Source organism: Salminus brasiliensis, chromosome 16, assembly GCF_030463535.1.
Source record: "Salminus brasiliensis chromosome 16, fSalBra1.hap2, whole genome shotgun sequence".
NCBI lineage: Eukaryota > Metazoa > Chordata > Actinopteri > Characiformes > Bryconidae > Salminus > Salminus brasiliensis.
Genome location: NC_132893.1, coordinates 23,574,703 through 23,594,051, shown reverse-complemented (window position 1 = coordinate 23,594,051; position 19,349 = coordinate 23,574,703). Strand labels below are relative to the sequence as shown.

The 19,349-nt window shown below is 39.7% G+C and overlaps 1 protein-coding gene across 31 annotated transcripts in view; it reads left to right on the top strand.

Moving 5' to 3' along the window:
* Nucleotides 1–19,349, top strand: part of dlg2 (discs, large homolog 2 (Drosophila)) — a 297,266-nt gene that overhangs the window by 254,648 nt on the left and 23,269 nt on the right. For 28 of the 31 annotated variants that reach the window (XM_072659077.1, XM_072659057.1, XM_072659051.1 and 25 more), the window contains one exon: nucleotides 13,066–13,180. In XM_072659077.1, the coding sequence (XP_072515178.1) occupies nucleotides 13,066–13,180 (115 nt within the window). Of the gene's footprint in view, nucleotides 1–8,696; nucleotides 9,039–10,606; nucleotides 10,740–13,065; nucleotides 13,181–19,349 lie in introns of those variants that run through there. The other 3 variants (XM_072659073.1, XM_072659074.1, XM_072659072.1) reach the window with 3 other exon arrangements.

Genomic DNA, 19,349 nt, shown 5'->3' with positions numbered 1-19,349 from the left:
TGCATCGGTAGCACTGGTGAGTATGCATTGGAAAAATCCGCACCCGTCTTAATCATAGGGCTATAAATGGATGGTAAAATAGCCCCTGAGCAAGTGAAGTTGCAAATTCAATAAATACTCAATAAATGCATTCTATAACACCTTAAATCACTTAAATGGCCAATAAACCCACCATTTTGCACAGAAGTCCCTGTAGTTACTGGATGATACGCCTTAGTGTAATATGCCTTGGAGTGTTAAGGGGGTAAACATGTTTTATGCAGTCTTTAATTTGAGGGATGCTGGCATTATCCACTGTGCCATCCATTTAAGTAGATTTAAGGGATTGATTCTAAATTAGCAGTTGTAAATAGCCGTAGACCAGTACAGCTATTAAAATGGCAGTAATATACATAAGGGCAGTCATTCATATCATATTCAGAATATAGTGTATATAAGTGTAACAAGTATTAGGTGCAACTCCTAACCTGAAGCAATGAGTATAAATTGCGTTAGTCATTTCAGTCGCTAAAAAAAGAATAATTTTTTTGCACCTTTTTGGAAAGATAGTGTTCAAAGACATTTGTTTGGCTCACATGGACACTGCACTGCTCTCTTCTCCCTCTTCCCACCTCTTGCCCGCTGCCTGCCTATTCAACTCCAACAGTCCCTCCGCCTTACAGTCACACTCACACACCAGGCACAAAAACGCAAGCTGTAGTGCTGTAGTAATACTTTTTGTGCTGCAGTACTTGCAGGTAGGCATTACCTGTCTGTGGGCCGGTGCATGTGTGTTAAGTGCATAGCATATTGCCTGCTGTTATTATGAAGAAGTGTTAACTGCAGTGCTTGAGCCTGCAATCCTGTATATTGGGATTATAATTTTAGATACTCAAACGTGATTTTAGAGCTATGCCATGTCCTGCTAATATTAAATCCTGCTCTCATCTCCTGCCCCCCACCAGTCTCTGTCTGAGGCTCATGTTGTCCTTTGGCAGACAGCAGAGGTCATCTCTAATAGCAGAGGCTAAGCTGAAACTGAAGCTTGCTTGTGCGGCACATTATTCACGATAAGCTTTCTGTTCTGCTGCAGTGCAAACACAGTAGGGGAGTATAACCCAGCCTAGCTAATCTCACAGGAACATCTGATACCGTATCATCATTTGCCTATAAAGAGATCCGCATAGCTTTTCTCTCCACATATAGGGCAGGCACTGCCACACCCTTGGCTACAGTCTGCCCAACAGGAACAGATAGGACAATATTTTACTGCTAATGTGGACCACCATTTCAGTTCCTCACTTTCATAACTACATCATTTATATGTTATCAGAATAGGTCATAGTATTTACTCAGTAATACGCTATTTGTCCAAATGTTTGTGGACATGCCCTCTAATGAATGCGTTTAGCTACTACCCATTGCTGACACAGATGTGCAAATGCGCGCACACATAGCTGGTCTAGTCCTTGTAAAGAAGAATTACCGGGAGAATAGGACTCTCTGCTGCAGATAAACATGAACCTAATGCCCTCTCAGCATTGAGCTATGAAGCAAAGGAACTGTTCTCTGGAATGACAGTGCTAACATCAGTGCTCCAAAATCTAATAGAAAACATTCCCTGGACAGGATTGACAGTTATTATTTTAATTTTAAAATAATAACTGTCATTTTAATACCCTTGATTTTGGGGGAAACAGTGAGTGAACAGGTGTCCAAAAATGTCTGTGCGTAAAGCGTTTCTCTGCAAGTTATGAAATTAAGCTTGTTAGCATTAGGACTCAGCCAGGTGGGCATTTGGTACATGAGACAGGCCCTATTGGAACTACAGATCAGAAGAGCTAGCACATTTATCCTGACCACGGTTGCAAATGACAAAGCCAGAAGTTTACAAAAGATACTTGCTTACTCTGGTGGCCTTGGAAGAACTTTGGTCATTTTGCTGCCTGACTTTCTCAGTCTGGGAGCAGCACAGTGTGCCTAGCCTAAGGCAGTGAGGGTAAAGTGCCTTGCCCAAGGGCACAACCAGAAATGCCAAGTAATTCCAAGTTCTGGTGACAGTTTTCAGTGTGACCTCAGTAACAGCCAGTGAAAATTAGCGTGTTATTGTGCTACTGCATGTGAATGCTGTGCATCTGTTTGGGTGTCAGAAAAGACAGAAACTCGCTAAGAAAAGATGTAGGAGTACTGTTTGTTAAAAACAGCAACAAATAAAAATGAGAAATTTTACAAAATAGAAATGGAAACAGTAACCCCCGTTCGTTTGAGCAAGTAAGCCAGTGGGACTGCTGAGCGGCGCTGTGTGTATGACAGACGAAGAGACATGTTTACCTTGTCAAACTAAGTAAACTGAGAATCAAATGAGGATGGGTGGATGGGTGGATGGATAAGTGGATGCTGACAGTCCAGCTGGTAAAATGTTTCATCTCAATTGGGAATGCATGATGGGTAATAATAGAACCAAAGCTGGTAGTAAACATGTCAACAAAAGCTGAGCGAAGATCTATACAGAGACTAAGACTCATTAAGAGAAAGCCCAAAGAGAGAAAGGCTCTTTGACCTGGAAGAGAGTAGAGAAAGATGAGCACTGATGGGGTGGGAAGATCACAGGAACACAGGAAGGAAGCTACAGCTGATTGAGAGAAGAGAGAGACAGGTGTTGCATTGCTGGGAGTGATAGACAGATGGCATGGTTAGATAACCAACAGTTCTGCCTCAGCACCGTCTGCAGAAAACATATTCACACCTGATTTTATCTGAATGCTCTCAGGCACAACATACTTTGAATCCAGCTGCTGGCTCATGATTCGCTCTATAACTTATCTTTGTTTTGATCTTACTAATATTACACTGGAAATACACACACACACACACACACACACACATATATATCGTTGTCGTCACGCAAACCTTTGTATCTCCAAAACAGCAACTTTACAGGAGAAGGAAAAAAACTACTTAGGTCTGAGCTCCCTTGGTCAAATGATTTTTTTTTACTTTTTCATTCAGGAAACACAGCTTATGTAGCAGAAATACAAAACTTCATTTACGGTAACACTGTCTTTAATAACATAAAAAATCTAAATCATCAGTGTTGCAAAGTCTTGATTAACACAGCATAGATCTGAGACGTCACCAGTTCTAATAAAAAATCTTGTGCTAACACTCATCAAGCATGGGCTTCTCTAAGCAGTTGTCTATAGATCTAAATACTCGCTCAAAATAATCGCTGCCCAAAAAACAGGGGAGGACTATAGGAAAGTAGCCTGCTGCTTCTACAGTGCAGACAGTTATTGAGAAATGTCAGCTCAGTGGAACTGATAAGATCCCAACACCTATATGCCTGCTAAGTACCTACATGAGTCATGAGAGTTAAAAAGGTGGTGCACCGTTCCAGATAATCTTCATGAAAGAGCCATTAAAAGGAAACTTTCTCTGCATGCTCGTTTCAAAACTCAATATTTGAAGTATTTTACATCTAGAGAAGTCAAATGAGTTTTGGAACTATAAATACTTGTGGCCACAATCAGTAAATGTACGCTTGAAGTAAGGGGGGGGGGGTGTATCATGCTTTGGGGTTTTGTCTCTAGCAATATTGCACAGATGGAGAAAAGAAGGATTTAACAAAATACCATCAACATTTGGATGCAAAAGTCAGACAATCTGTGAAAAGGATGCAAATCACACATAAAACCACCATGGACAACCTGAAGAGACACAAATTACAGCTTTGGAATGGCCCTTACAGTCTCCTGGCCTGATGTGATCATGTGATCTGGTTATTAGATGTTTATTTCTTTCTATTAGCCTGTAGAATCTTACCATTTTAAAGCTTTTTAATAAAAAAATATACTGATACTCGCTTTAATTATCATGGTCAGAAACAAAAAAGTGGTATTGGGGCATCTCTAATGCTTTGTTTGATAAAAGTACTCATATCCCGAAAGAGTGAGTAGTTGTTAGAACTGGAGACTATATACGCAAGCTTTAAAAGAGTGTCCTCGAATGCTGCCCTCAGCTGTCGGAAGTTTTTATTTGTGCTTTGAGAATAGCGAGGGGCTTTTGAGCTGGCATTTTCTAATGGAAGAGCTGGGTGAGCTGCAGTGGAGCGAGGTTGTCATTGCTGGCATTTGGGTGTGTGTATGTGTGCGTACTCTCCTGTTGGTATTGGAGTGTGTGAGGCTGCTGGAGGAGACGGCCTGACATCACCAGCGTTCAGACGCTAACTCTGTCTGACAACTATAGCCTCCATAGCAGCACCTGGAGAAATTTTCAAACACGCAAACGCACACACGCACACGCACATGCTCACAGACCCGCACTCATCAAAAACCTGTTACAAAGAGATTCCACTTGTGAGTTTCATAACACAGGTTTTCCAATATTTCCTAATAAAGAGCTGTACAGTGTGATGACTGCAGGGAAGAAGTGATTACTTTCTGACAGCTGCTGTCTACACAGACATGTCATTTCCCTTGCATGCGCCTAGAAGGATTACTCACTCTGATTGGGATATTTACAATGAGAGGAGAGCTGGATATCCATGTGCATGTCTGAGTGTGTCTGTCGTCTGTATAAGGGATGTCGAGGTCATTTAACATGATGCTGAATTTGCAGAACTCTATGATATATATATATTTAATATTTGACATTATTAATACTCTGCTGCCTCTGTTATGCAGTCTTGCGTCTCTGTTATGTTATATGTCAGTCAGGGCCCAGATTACCTGTATCATTACAGAATACTAGCTTATTCTGTATTGTTTGGAAGGAGATGAATAAGTACTGAAGCCGTTTCGCTGCGTCCTTAGGGTGTTATCTGAAATTTAGGGGGCTCTGAAATATATACCTAGTTTTTAAGTGACTGAGAAGCCTGTCTTTGCAATTTTTAAGTATTAAATGTATAATATATTGTGTATCTTTAGTATTAGTACATATAATAACCAGTAAGCTGTTTAAAAAAAGCACTTCACTTTAGATGAGCCTCTAAATATAGACTAACAATATTAAACATATCAAACACTACTACCCCATAGCAAGAAATGCACCCATCAGCCACGATATTAAAACCATTCACAAGTGAAGTGAATATCATTGATTCTCTTATTATTATGGCAACGTGTGGGATCTGTTATGCAGCAAGTGAACAGTCAGTTCTTGAAGGGCATGTGTTGGAAGCAGGAGAAATAAGAATCTGAGCCACTTTGACAAGAGCCAAATTGTGATAGCTAGATGCCTCTGTGATAGCTAAGAGAATCTACGAAAAATCAGGCATGTCTTGTGGGGTGTCCCCAGTATGCAGTGGTTAGTACCTATCAAAAGGGGTCCAAGCAAGGACAACTGGTCAATCAGTGATGGGTCATGGGTACCTAGGTCCAGGTCTCAAAGTGTAAGAGCTGGTTTAAGGATCTACATATTATTATATAAAAATACATAGTCATATATAAATATTATGACCACTTACCTAATAATGGGAATAACCACCCTTAGCTCAGATGACACTAGCAATTTGTCATTCCCCTTTGGGATCAATGGCCCGTGGGGCACCACTGTTATGCCCTTGGGATGCACTCAATGTGCGAGAAGTCTTGCTAGTGTCATCTGAGCCAAGGGGGTTATTACCACTATTAGTTTAAAAAAAAAGTTTACTTTGCATGCCATAGTACCTGTTGAATTGTCAGCATTTCTAAATTCATCATTTAGAAGCAATAGAAGGAGCAGACTGATAGCAATGTGTGATGTGTCACCCAGCATTTAAACCAGGGCCTGTGACTGAGTAGAATCAAGCTCTTTTGCTCTGCAGGCATTATACACTCTCAGAGGACTCATGATCACATGCTTACATAATAAACACACACATACACTTGTTAGAGTAGGTCCTTCACTCGCTTGAAAGTACATAATGATTATGCTGTAGTGTATTTGTGAGTACTGTATGTATGGGAGCTATTGGCTCTCCATGGCTCTTCTGTAGCAATAGCTGTTGTTATTTTCACTCCAGTGCAGCATTAAATACTATCTTTACCACATGTTGTAAAATCTCTGATCATGGACCTTTCGTAATCCAGCTGTCTCTCTCAGGTTGGAGTTCAGAACTAAGCTTAACAGAGCATGTATCTGGGAAAACTCCATCTGGTGTTTGTTATCTTTCTCCCTAAGTGTCAGCAGTTCCAATAGACCGGAGCATTACAAAGATTTGAGAAATCAAACCAGTGACTCATGATCTGTTTTTTTACACCTATGGCAGGAATAATTAGGATAATGGATAATGGATAATGTTTAATGCATGAGAATTTACAGCCTGTTGTTAAGAGGATTCATAGTCTTCTAATGTTATGCAGTATGAATGTGCTGGATCTGTAGTGGATGTAATGTATGTCCTTTATGTGTATGGAAAGAATGTAGCTGGCCTTCCAGAACCACTTCTTAGCAGCATGTGACGGATAAACAGTGTCAAGAAAGAATTTTGTTAAATCTGTTATTTTCTGTAAGACATGAGAGACAGAAGGAGAACAAGAGAAATATAATTATATATCTTCAGCATTACAGTGGCAAAAGCTATGTGAAATGACTACAGAGTTCAGTAATTTTAGTATATGTAGAGAACACCAATTGAAGATTAGTGTTGACAACATGACAAGAACTATGGGAGGGAACGATTCCTGATGTCCAATTCCTAATTACTTTATGATTCACAATGTCAAAGGTGGCAGAAATATTAAGTTGGGTGAAGACCAAAAATATATTTTACCGTCAGGGTTTCATAAGAGCTCCCGTGGGTAGGTTTGTGGATCTCCAATAGATTGTACATCTAGAAACAGAGGGGAATAAGGACAGAAGTACAGGTAGAGAATAGTCTGTATCCAGTATGTGGGTTAGAAAAGCATGTTTTAATTTGGAAGAAACATGATTTTTGCTGCAGTAATGGAAGAAAAGAATGAGGTAAGCAGCACTTGATACTTTTCCAGGTCGGTTGGCGAGTCAAATTTTGTTCATTTTCTCTCAGCTAGTAATAATGTTCTGCTGAATCGGAGAGCATCTGACAGCCAGGAAGTGGAATATGAAGGTGGTGACAGTTTTTAGACAGGAAGGCAGAATCCATCTACAGATGCTGAGGGAGCTGAGCTGAGGGTGGCAGCAGCAGAATTGGCTAGCAGTTCTGAAAGTAAGAGAACTGAGAAGGTGGAAAGGTGGAAGGTTCTTACTGCAAGCTATAGCAGAGGGTGAAACAGCATATGAAGTACAAGGGGGATGGGGGAAAGATATTAAGAAATTATCATATTTGGTTTCAAATTACTGTAAGAAAATGACAGTATCAAAAAAAAAGCATCTGAGGTGGTTGGTAAAGAGATGAGATGGTAAAGAGTCTCTTTTCAGTGTCAAGTCAGAATCTCCCAACAGGATGATAACACGGCAATAATAGGGAATAGGTTTTAGAGACAGTGACTACATAAAATCAGATGAAGAGATCTGATGTTTCGAAGATAAAGAGTTTAGCAGTGAACCGGTTCTCCTGCCTGATCCTGATGGCCTGATGAAGGGTCTTGAGGTTTGGAAGAAAGAGCAGGCTGGAAGACTGGTGATCTTTGGGATTATCCAAGTTTCTGTTAGGGTTACTAAGTGGACAGTTTCACCATCTGACAAATAAGCGCTGGTTCTTGACGACTGAATTCCTGATCCAAGTCAGCAGTTAGCCACCAGGTTTAGTAGTTGTGCCACAGTAGGGAAACTAGGCTGGGCATTCACCTTCCGGACCAAGTATGAACACCATACTTTCTGTTTTTTTTGTGACCTTTGTGTTGTCTTTTCTTATGTAATTTTTCCTCCCAGTCTGGTACTAGCAATTAAAGATTAACAATCGTAGCTTCCTATAGCACTAGCAATACTCCTGACACTAGGAGGGTAAGGACATAAGATCTCCTCCATTACATGCAAAGCCAGCACAGTGCCTCTTTTAGTATTGTCTGCGATTCAGCAGTGCCGGGCAGACAACACACTCAGACCCTCAAAAGCCTCGGGTCCCCGGCTCCGCCACACCAGCCACATGTGTAGTGCGAGATGTGCTCAGAATTTTGACTCTTCATATAAGAGGAGTATACAGAATAAGACTGCACAATGGTTGATATTTAATGGGCGATTTTCTCTTAACTAAGGAAAACTAAAAATTACCATTTGCTACTTTTATCACTTCAAAGGCTTGCTGACGTTCTCAGACTCGTAAGATGAGCGATGTGTAAGATGAGAAAAACTGTGTGGCGTTTGTTTATAGGGAAATAAATAATTCAATTTAATTTAAAAAATTCACTTTACTGATAGCGTCGCTGTTTACTCTGTTTTGGGCATTTTCTTTATTTGGAGGCGAGCCAAGCAATCACGGGCAGATTAAAAGAGAGCAGATGACACCCAGAATAAAATCCACTGCGCCTTTTGATCAGGGAGAGTTCACAAGGAACGAGAAAGACACGTGCATGGCTTTAATGTGCTTGGGTTGTAGAGAGGCACTCTAGTGTTACAGCCTGTAGTAGAGCTCTGTGTTGGGAGAGAGGGAGAGCAAGAGGGAGGAGAGGAGAGAGAGAGAGAGAGAGAGAGAGAGAGAGAGAGAGAGAGAGAGAGAGAGAATCACAGCGTGGCAGACTCTGCATATGTGTGTGTGTGTGTGTGTGTGGCTGTGTGTATATGTGTGCTCGTATGGGGAGCGGCCAATCCCTCACACACTGCAGACACTGAGCATCTCGCTAAACTGAGACACTCGTGTCCTACTCTTCCTCGCTCTTTCACTATTCCCTCTTATTCATTCACTCTCTCTCTCTCTCTCTCTCTCTCGCTCTTTTCACTCACTCCCTCTCTACCTCGATCACTCATTCACTCCACGCTGCAGCTTACACCTCGCTGGTCCAGCCTTTGTTCTTTGTTGCACTCTTCATCTCACGAGCACGAGGGAGAGAGTGTGTGTGTTTGTGTGCCCCGGAGATTTACCGAAGTGTGTGTTTAAGAGGCTAGGAGTACCTTTAGGATCCCAGCTGTGTGTGGGGGGGGTGGATCTGGACTCACAGAGGTAGGTGTGTACTGCACTGTACTGATTTCCGTCCTCATATGAAAGCGTGTGGGTGTGTTTGTGTGTGGAGGGAGGTAGCTGTTCTGTATATCTGCAGTGTGCTACAGTTAAGCATCTTGTCCTCCTGCACTGATTTTGGGTTTGGTTGAGATTAGGTCACCAAGGATGCAGGATCTATTTTTAGAAGGATTCATACGACTAAAACCCTGAACGGCGCCTTATTTTGGTGTAGCCTGGATTAAAGATTAAATGTGGTTTGTTTCATGATTAATAAAGACCAGTGAAAACAAGCAGAAGAACATGGACCAGTTTTTAGCTGTCGTAGCAAAACCTCTATGTGGACAAAACTATTGAGACACCAGCTCATTTAAGGGTATTAAAAAGAATGTGTCCTGCTTTTGTTGGAGTAAATGTCTCTGCTGTCCAGGGAAGACTTTCTAACTTTATAGGAGTGAGAAATGGTATTTAGCTCTAATGAAAGTTAATGTAAAGGCAAACGACAATACAAACAGTTGTATTAGAGTCTCTGTCTTGTTCTTTCTTACAGTTTCTCCCTCTCTCTCTATCTGCTGGAGATGTGGACCATGGACTGTTTATTTACTTGTTTTTGGGAGGTTTTTTTTCTGCAGGCTGCACTGCTGGACGATGAACCACTGAGCAAAATTTAGCTGTATGTAAAAACCACAAGAACCACATTTGGTTCCATAAAGAACCATGTTTGTAATAGAGATGTGTGAATGAGAGGAACCTTTAAATTGGTAAAGAACTTTTACAACAAGTGAAGGTTCTTTAGATCTTAAAAAAACAAACAGATCAGATCCGAATATTGCAGTGCGTGTGCAAATGTGGCAGGGCATGTGTGCATATCATTGTACATAAAAGATGAAAAGTACTCCATGCAGACTTTTGTTTTTGCTCATGCGTGTGGTTTTGGTCGTTTGGTCAGCGGAGGTTAGCAGACCCACCGCGTTGCTGAAGGGCGAGTGAGGCTTGCCGTGTCATTGTGAGTCAGTCTTCTCTAAACAATCGATACAAGGCTTTTGCATGACAGTGACTGTGTATTTGCTGAATTTTACATATTACGGAAACAATAAATAAAACATACAGTGTGGGAAACAATAAATGGTTATAGTGAATTTAAAATGTTAAACATTAAACATATTCTATAGATATTATTCACTATATTTATACATATTTAATAGATTTTCAATAGAAGTTATACTCCAAAAAGGCTTTTTTTTGTGGTAAATTCTTTCTCTAAAGCTCAAGGAGCTGAAGAAGCTGTGTGCACTGTCACCTACTTAAACTGTGCTTTCATCTGAAGCCTCTATCCTGTCTCCATCATGCTTCATTCTTTTAATGCATGATTAATATGTATTACTTTCTCCTAAGTGTTATTATGTGTGTGTGTGTAAGTATATGTATATGTATAGATATATATGAATCAATTTTTGCACTTTCTAAGTCTAAATCTGACTGACATTCATAGTTAGGTACACTGAACATACAGATGTATGTAGATACCCTTTCTAATAAATGCATTCATCTTTTTTAAGTTGTACCCATTGCTGACATAGACGTGCAATATCACACATACAGATTGACTAGTCCCTGTAGTCAAGAACAGATAAACATGATCTTTTTGGCACCATGGCTTGTACCAGGCAGGGCCTAGAGGGGTATAAAGCTCCCCATCATTGGGCTGGTGAGTAGTGCTACTGTATTCTCTGGAATGATGTTTAATGCTCCCTCCAATACTTATTGGATAAGTTAGGGAGTTGGAGATGAGGTGGGGTGGTGATGATCCAACATCCTGACATCATTAGTGCTCTTGTCACTGAATGCAATCAAATCCTCAACAGCATTGTTGTAGAAAGCTTTCCCTGGACAGTAGAGACAATTATTTTTTTTAACACCCTTGATTTTGGAAGAAATTATGAATAAGCAGGTGTCTCTAAACTTTTGTCCATATAGTGTATATGTATATCTCCAAAATGGCAACAAGAGATGGAAAATGCCATTGTAAGTTATTGTAAAACAATTTTGGGGTATTTCAGTAAACAGTAAACAATCGATACAAGGCTTTTGCACGACAGTGACTGTGTATTTGCTGAATTTTAAATATTAGGGAAACAATAAATAAAACATACAGTGTGGGAAACAATAAATGGTTATAGTGAATTTAAAATGTTAAATATTAAACATATTCTATAGATATTATTCACTATATTTATACATATTTAATAGATATTCTTTTTGGTTGCAGTAACAGCTTCTGCTCTTCTGAGAAGGCGTTACATTAGATGTGTACATTAGGAGTATTAGTGAGGTCAGGTATTGATGTTGGATGATTAGTTCACCCCATCCAAGATATGTTCACTGCTGCTTTATCTTTTCCACTGCTTCACAGCTTGATGACTCCAGCTGAAGCTTGACTTCATGCACATCACATGATCTTTGGCTTGTATATACCAACAGCTTAGACTTTTGGCATATAAATATTCTTGGGCCCTGTGGTGTGAGGGTTGTTGTTTGCCCTGAGCAAAGTCTTTCTGCTCACCCGGGGCTGTACTTGGCTGCTGAGCTGGATGGATCTGACCTTCAGTGTGGTTTCTGCTGCAGGCTTGTCCTTGCTGTTAACTGTCATTGCACTCTGAAGGTCAACAGTCAAGTCTGCATACCCTCTTCAGTTGCACTCGGCTGAGCTCTCAAACTACAGCTCTTCAAGAGGAAGCTAGTGCTAATTATGTCAATGATAATACTCTGAACAGACACACTAGTGTTCAAAGGTTGAGAATCACTCTTTCAAAATGATTCAAAACCCAGTTTTAGTGCAGAGATATGTATATGGTGAAGGTCAGGTTAGACACTATATATATATATATATATATATATATATATATATATATATATATATATATATATATATAAATACCTTATAGTGCATTCATCTACTTTGTAGTTGCATCTGTGAAGCTATGCACATGCAGACACAGCTCATCTAGTCCCTGTAGAGAAGTAGAATAGAATAGAATAGAATAGAATAGAATAGGACTCTCTGGAGCAAACTATTTTTTAATGTTCTTGACTTCAGATGAAACTATGAATGAGCAGGTGTCCCAATACTTTAGTCCATATAGTGTAACAATTATTACTTTTGACAAGTGATCCCAAACTTTTGAATGGTAGTGCATGTTACAAAAGTTACTCAGGTAGTGAACTCCTGCACAGAGCCTTATTCTCTCTTTCTCAATGTCTCTCTCTCCCACTCTTTTTCTTTGAGCGTCTGTCTCCCTTTCCCTCTCTCACTTTCTCTTGATTTCTTTGAATGTCTGTCTCGCTCTTACTCTCTCTGCCTTTCAGGGACTCTCTCTTTCTTTTTCTCTCTGTCAGTGTCTCTCACCCCTTTTTCTCTGAATGGTTTACTTGCTCTCTCTCTTTCTCTGTCAGCCTCTCTCACCCCCTTTTTCTCTGAATGGTTTGCTTTCTCTCTCTCTCTCTCTTTCTCTCTCTGTCAGTCTCTCTCACCCCCTTTTTCTCTGAATGGTTTGCTTGCTCTCTCACTCTCTTTTCCTTAATGTCTGTCTCTTTTTCTTCTTCTCTCTCTCTGTCCTTCCTTTTGTCTGACAGTCTCTCACTCTCTTTTCCTCTCCCTCCTTTCCTATCTCTCTCTCTCTCTCTCTCTCTCTCTCTCTCTCTCTCTCTCTCTCTCTCTCTCTCTCTGTGTGTATTGGTATGGTAGCCTGACCTTGTGGCTGAGGGAGTAGTACTGTACTGATCTCTGAGCTCAGATTCAGCAGGACTGTGTGTATTGATGTCCTGTATTGATTCTCGCGGGCGCCAGATTTTCGCAATACTGCACCTTAAAGGACACACAGCAGGAAGAGCCAATAACATCTGTGTCAAACAGCGTCTGTAGCGTAGTGTGCACACTGCACTGCTTGGGGTGATGAATAAGTTACTGTATTTAAGCCAGTGTACTAAACAAGAGTAACAATAGTCTTTTTGTTGTTGTCTGTTTGTGTTTACAGAGTACGGGCGCTTCGAGGCCAAAATTCATGACCTGAGAGAGCAGATGATGAACCACAGCATGAGCTCTGGATCCGGATCCCTCAGAACCAATCAGAAACGCTCCCTTTATGTGAGGTATGTGCGTGTACACACACACACACACACCTTCCCAGGATGTGTGGTCTTACATATGTTTACCCTCAGTAACCTAAAAGATATATTTCACATAACATATTTCTCTGATTATTGTCTTCATAGCCCAGACATGTGTTGTTTGGGCTGTGTGGTTTGAAAAAAAGCACTTATTGTATTTCTGTTACATTAATCAATACTGAACTGTTTAATTACATCAGTGTGACGAAGTGATATAAGGGAATTTGTAGTGAGAACTACCACTTGATATTTACATTTGGATCAGATGCTAGACAACCAGGGTTCCAGGGTTCTTGAAAATGTGGAAAACCTGGAAATTTAGAGACTATATTTTGAGTCACGGGAGCTTCTGGAAAATGTGAAATTTGCTAAAAACATTGGAATAAAGTGTCCTGGAAAAATTAAGCCTTTGAGCCACTGAGATTGCACTGAGATTTTAACTACTGATGTCATATTGATTGAGGTTTGTAATGCTGCACTGATACTGAATCATTTATTATAGATACCACCTCTTTTATACTAGATATGGAAACATTCATAAGAGATACTAAATAATTAATAGAAAATACTGAATAACAGGTCTCAAATTCACAGCCTAGAGTTCAAAGGGATTAACTCCCTGACAAGTCCACACAGTTCACTAGCTACAGAACCTTAGCAAGCTATGGTAGCACCACCAGATTATATGTTATTTATAAATAATGTAACTTATTTATTCAGCAGTGAACCAGCAGGAGTCAGTAGCTTACATTAAATGGCCTTCATTGACACACTGTGGTGGATTCTTCACTAATTACACATATACACTATGTGTCCAAATGTTTGTGGTCACCCTTTCTAATGAATGCATTCAGTTACTTTAAGTTACAGTTACATTCTTGCCGCTCAATGCAATCAGATCCTCACAGCAATGCTCCAAAATCTAGTAGAGGGTATTTTTAGTACCCTTGATTTCAGGAAAAAAAATAATTGAGCAGGTGTCCTAATACTTTTGTCCATGTAGTGTATCTATAAACACTACATTACTGTATTTATGAGACAGTCTTAGTCTTAGCCATAGATATTTTCAGTGGTAGGTAAGAGTGATGTGAGGAGAGCATGAGTAATGTGGCTGCTGCAAGAAACGGATCATGTGACTGAAACACACAAATACATGCCTCAGTCTATCCTTTGATAATGCAGACATTTGAATCTATATACTAACATACAAAATATTGCATAAAAACACTCACCGCTTGTGTCGACGAACACAGAAGAGCCTGTGATTTGTGTCTCTGCATCTATACAGAAGTAGGTGGAGAATTGCTTATTCTAATTCAGTCATGTGATATGGATGCAGATGGAATGTTTACTGCACCAGAAAATATAGCAAAAACTGCACTGGCTAGAAGAATAGGGCTCAGCCAAAGTGATGCATAGCTCTGTCAGTGCTCTCACACTCATGCAAGCACACGCATGCTTATATCTCTCCTCTTCAGCTACTTTTTCACTGTGCTGCTGCTGTATAGCTGAAAGATAAATGGACTGTAGCTCGGTAGCCTGCTGATGTATAGGTGGTGGAAGAGAGAAGGAGAGGGGCTTGGAAACAAGAAGAAAGAGAGAGCTGAGCTTGGTAAAAGCAAGTCCCACAGGATCTCATTTACTTACTGAACAGCAACGACCTGGTGTCTCTAACACGCTGATAGCTGAACAGGACTATAGATCACCTTACAGCCGCATACAAGGCATTTAGAGTCCCTCTGCAGCCGCATTCAGGATCCGAGGGTCTGAGTTATATCACAGATCTTTCTCCTCCTTTTAGCCCTAAAAGGCCTGAATCCTGCATTTGTCTTGAGCTTTATTTTTGCCCTGGGGACCACTTCTGACCAAAACAGTTGTAATCTGTTTTTACGTGAACATTTTTTAACCTCTTTTTATTATTTAGTCTGTTTTTCTTTCTTTTGTTTTTCTTTCTTTTGTTTTCTTTGTTTGTCTTTGTGTCTTTAAGAGTGATATATGTAAATGACCTACACTCTGACTCACTCCCCTGTGTTGTGCTGCATTAAAAAAGCAGTCCAGGTTTAGACACTCTTTATTTTCAGTGTGAACGGGTGAATAGGAAGATATACTGTATGTAGATGTGTTGGTTTCTATGAAATCACACAGTTTGAATAATTGGACCATATGATATGTAGCATTGCTTATATAGTGTTTGTCAGAACAAAACCTCATATATTATATGTCCAAAAGTACTGCTCATTCATACTTTTTCAGAAATCTAGTGTATTTAAAAAGTTTATCCTGCTTTTGTTTCTGTCTCTACTGTTCATGGAAGGCTTTCTACTAGATTTTGAAGCATTGCTATGAGAATTTGATTTCATCCAAGGACAGGAGTGAGGTCAGGATATTGGATGGTCACCACCCCACCTCATCCCCAACTCCGCAACTCATTCCAAAAGTTTTGAATGGAGCACCATCCATCATTCTAGAGAACACAATTCCACTCATCCACTGGGGGGCTTTTATACCTCTCTAGCCCGTGCCTTACATTAGGTCCTATTCTATTGGCAGTACTTCTGTACAGGGACTTGACAAGCTGTGTGTGTGTGCATTTAAATGAACTATATACATAAATGTTTTTAAAATGAGTTACTGTTCTTTATTATAATGGCAATGATAATAAGAAAACATATTATAACGATTATTATTAGCATATTGTAATTCAGGTAATTAATAATCAAGGAGGGTGTTTTTTGGAGGTCTTTATATAACCAGCATTTGTTCAGTAAACTAGATCCTTCCCACATATAGTCACTAGCATAACAAAGCCTAGTAGAAACTTTAGCAGTATATAATACAGTTTATATAAACTAAAACTAAACTATTCTAAATGCTTATGTCTAAGCTCTCTCTTAGTTGAAATGTTCTCTTTTGGAACATTTGTCCATCAGGTGTTCAAATATTTATTTTTAACAGTGCCATTTTTAACAGTTGATACAAAGCTGTGATAGCCAGGAAAGGCCTACAGAAATACCTATTATCTCACTCTGTGGTTGTTGTGCTAAGGATGTGTAGGGTATTGTGTGGTCTCTGTGGTCTTCACAAATGCACACACACACACACACACAAATGCACATTCTGTTCTCACTTGGAAGCTCAAGAGTCCATGAATATAAAACGCCTCAAATAGTTCTCTCAATCATTTTGTGGCTCACTGAGAGATTTGAAATGGAAATTCAATGTATTCTTGATATTATTTTCTCCAGCTATGTCTCTTACACACACTCTCACACACACATACCAAAATGCATACAGACACAATGAGAGGTTTCAGTTTAAAACTCAGTTCTCCCAGGAAATGTTTCTGATTTGGAGAGACACTGATTTGTACTGATTTGTGCATGTGTGTGTGTGCGTATGTGTAAGCTAACATGCTTCACTGCTAATGCACTCTGTTTATCATTTCAAAACATTCCTAATAGCTGCTTTTGCCTCAGCGTTTTTCCCCATTACCATGGCAACAGCAGTAAAACGCCACCCTGCCTGCTGCTGTGAGATAGATTGAGAGGGCTGCATTGGAGGCTGTGTGTAATGCTGCAGCTAAACTAGTGTTACAGCTGCTGTCAGCAGTGACAGATCTGCCACAGTCTGCTCTGAACTAGGAGAGCAGCAGGCTACGTGTGCAGGTGTGTCCAGTGTGTATGTACTACTGTATATAGTCATGGGCAATTCAGGAAATGTGTTCTGTTGAGTAATATATACACAGCTAATGGTTTAGACATGACACTGAAATGTACACTGTGCTTTACACACCAATTTAAAGTAACACTATGTATCATATTCAGCCTAAAATAACAGCTTCAAAATCTTTGTGACCTTTCACTGACCTGTGATAGGGAGAACAGCGTCTCTATCATTGCCACTCCAGGCTCAGCACTGTGTAACTTTGGAGGAGCAACTGTTTGTGAGGACTGCATAACACAGTGTAACCCAAGTCATATTTGTGTACTATATACTATATACTGTAAATCCTATAATACAGTATTACTCTACCTCTCATCTTGTTCAGAAATCCATGTGTAAAGTGTGTCTTTTAGTGGTGGCTCAAGACATGAATTACACTTCCCAACTGTAGGAGGAGCCCAGAAGCGAGAACCAATTCTAATATAATGCTGGTTTCATTCAGGAAGAACTAGGCTTCCTTTTTAATTACTTAGCAAATAAAAGATATACAAACAGTAGTCAAAACTTAGCTAAAGCTTATCCAGCTATAGCTTTTCACAGCATGTTATGGTCACTGGATTAAGTGTCAGTTTTAGCGAATTATCTTTCTCACAGAGGAATCAGGATGTACGGTGCGCAGGGAATTGCATACGGGTACTTCATGGATCTGATATTTGTGCATAGGTAGTGAAACCAAATGCCATTCCCACCCTCCAGTGATCACTGCCATCTCAAACGCTGCCACCTTAGTGATGATCTGAGGTGGATGATTGAGGTCTGTCCTGAGGAGCTATAGCAAGCAAAAATAAATGAAGTCTTCTCTTAATGTAGAGAAATTCCTCTGGCCAGGCTTAGTGGTAGAATACTCTTTATTCTTCAGGAAGAGTTGTTTGTTTGTCCATACCATACCACTTAGTTTCCCACAGATCTGTTTCTGTAATAGCAAAGCTTGCTCTTTGTTGTGTTTTGAAATCTCCTGCTTCTACATGTTACACAAAAAACAACAATCAGTGTTTGGAGTTCTGCGTTTAAGTCAAATAGCCCCTTCCTGGTTGACAAAGCCTAGTAGGAAAGGACGCTTTTAGCAATAACATGTTTTTTGTTTCTGTGTAATATTTTACTCAAATCTTCAATATGCCGATGACATAATACTCATAGTGCAAAATCAGGAGTATCTAAAAGCCCACATAAGGATGAAAAGCAGAGTGAATAGATGGGACTTCAGCTGAATATAAAAAACATCCAAATGTCATGGCACTGATTGATGGTGAAGATATGGAATTAATGGGCAGCTTTTGCCTGCTTGGGCAGTTTACAGCTAGTATTAACAGCAGAATTCAGAAAAAGGAAGAAGATCAAAAACTTCCACAAACAAATAAATAATAAAACTGAAACTATCTTATTTTGGATGTTAAAGATATTTGGAACAGTTGGAAATTAATGAGGAAGAGGATGGCCAGCAAAGATGGATAAAGGTATTGGTATAAATTTAGATGCAAGATCTATACAGAAGATGGATATTCTGGAAATACACTGCTCAGATTACCTGGAGTCAGAACTGACTTGCTAATTAATAATAAATTGACAAGTCAAATTGGTTATATGTTCATCAATTACTTATGCTCACTTGTCATTTTTGCAGTTATCTGGATGAATGTAATAAAGATTCATTGTCTTTTGAGGCTGTTATGTTGCTACTAAATAGGGAAAAAGAGCAAAGACTTAAAAAACTACCAACTAACCAATTACACATAATTAAATATGATTAAATACTGAATTGCTGGAATGTTGGTTACATATTCATATATTCAGATATTTTCTGCGGTAGTTATTGAAAACAGAGTGCAGAAAGGTTAACATGTGCATGTTATTGTTGTCTGAAACCATCACAGTCAGCTACAGCTTAGTTTTCCAATGACTGTTATAACCACTAAGTTCTGCTGAGGGACCAAGTTACATTACAGCTACGAGACGCAAGTCACCTTTTTAATGCCTCATAAGTTTGTATCATGGAATACTGACATCATACAGCTGGTCACTAAGCATACAAAATATGCTATATGTCCAAATGTTTGTGGATTCCCCGTCTAATGAATGCATTCAGCTACTTTATGTTGCACCCATCGCTGCACAAATGTGCAAATGTAGGTTGTGGGATAGAGAGAATAAGGCCCCCAGCATTGAGCTGTGGAGCAGTGGAACTGTGTTCTCTGGAATGATGGTGTTTCATCCAGTACTTTTGGAATGAGTTGGGGAGTTGGAGATAAAGTGGAGGTGGTGGTCGTCCAATGCTCTTGTCACTGCATGCAATCAAATCCTCATAGCAATGCTCCAAAATCTATAGATAGGCAAGTTTCCTGGATAGTAGAGATAGTTGAGTTACTTCAATAAAAGCAGGATAGGGTTATTTTTTATTCTCTTAAATGAGCAGCTGACCAGAAATCTAGTT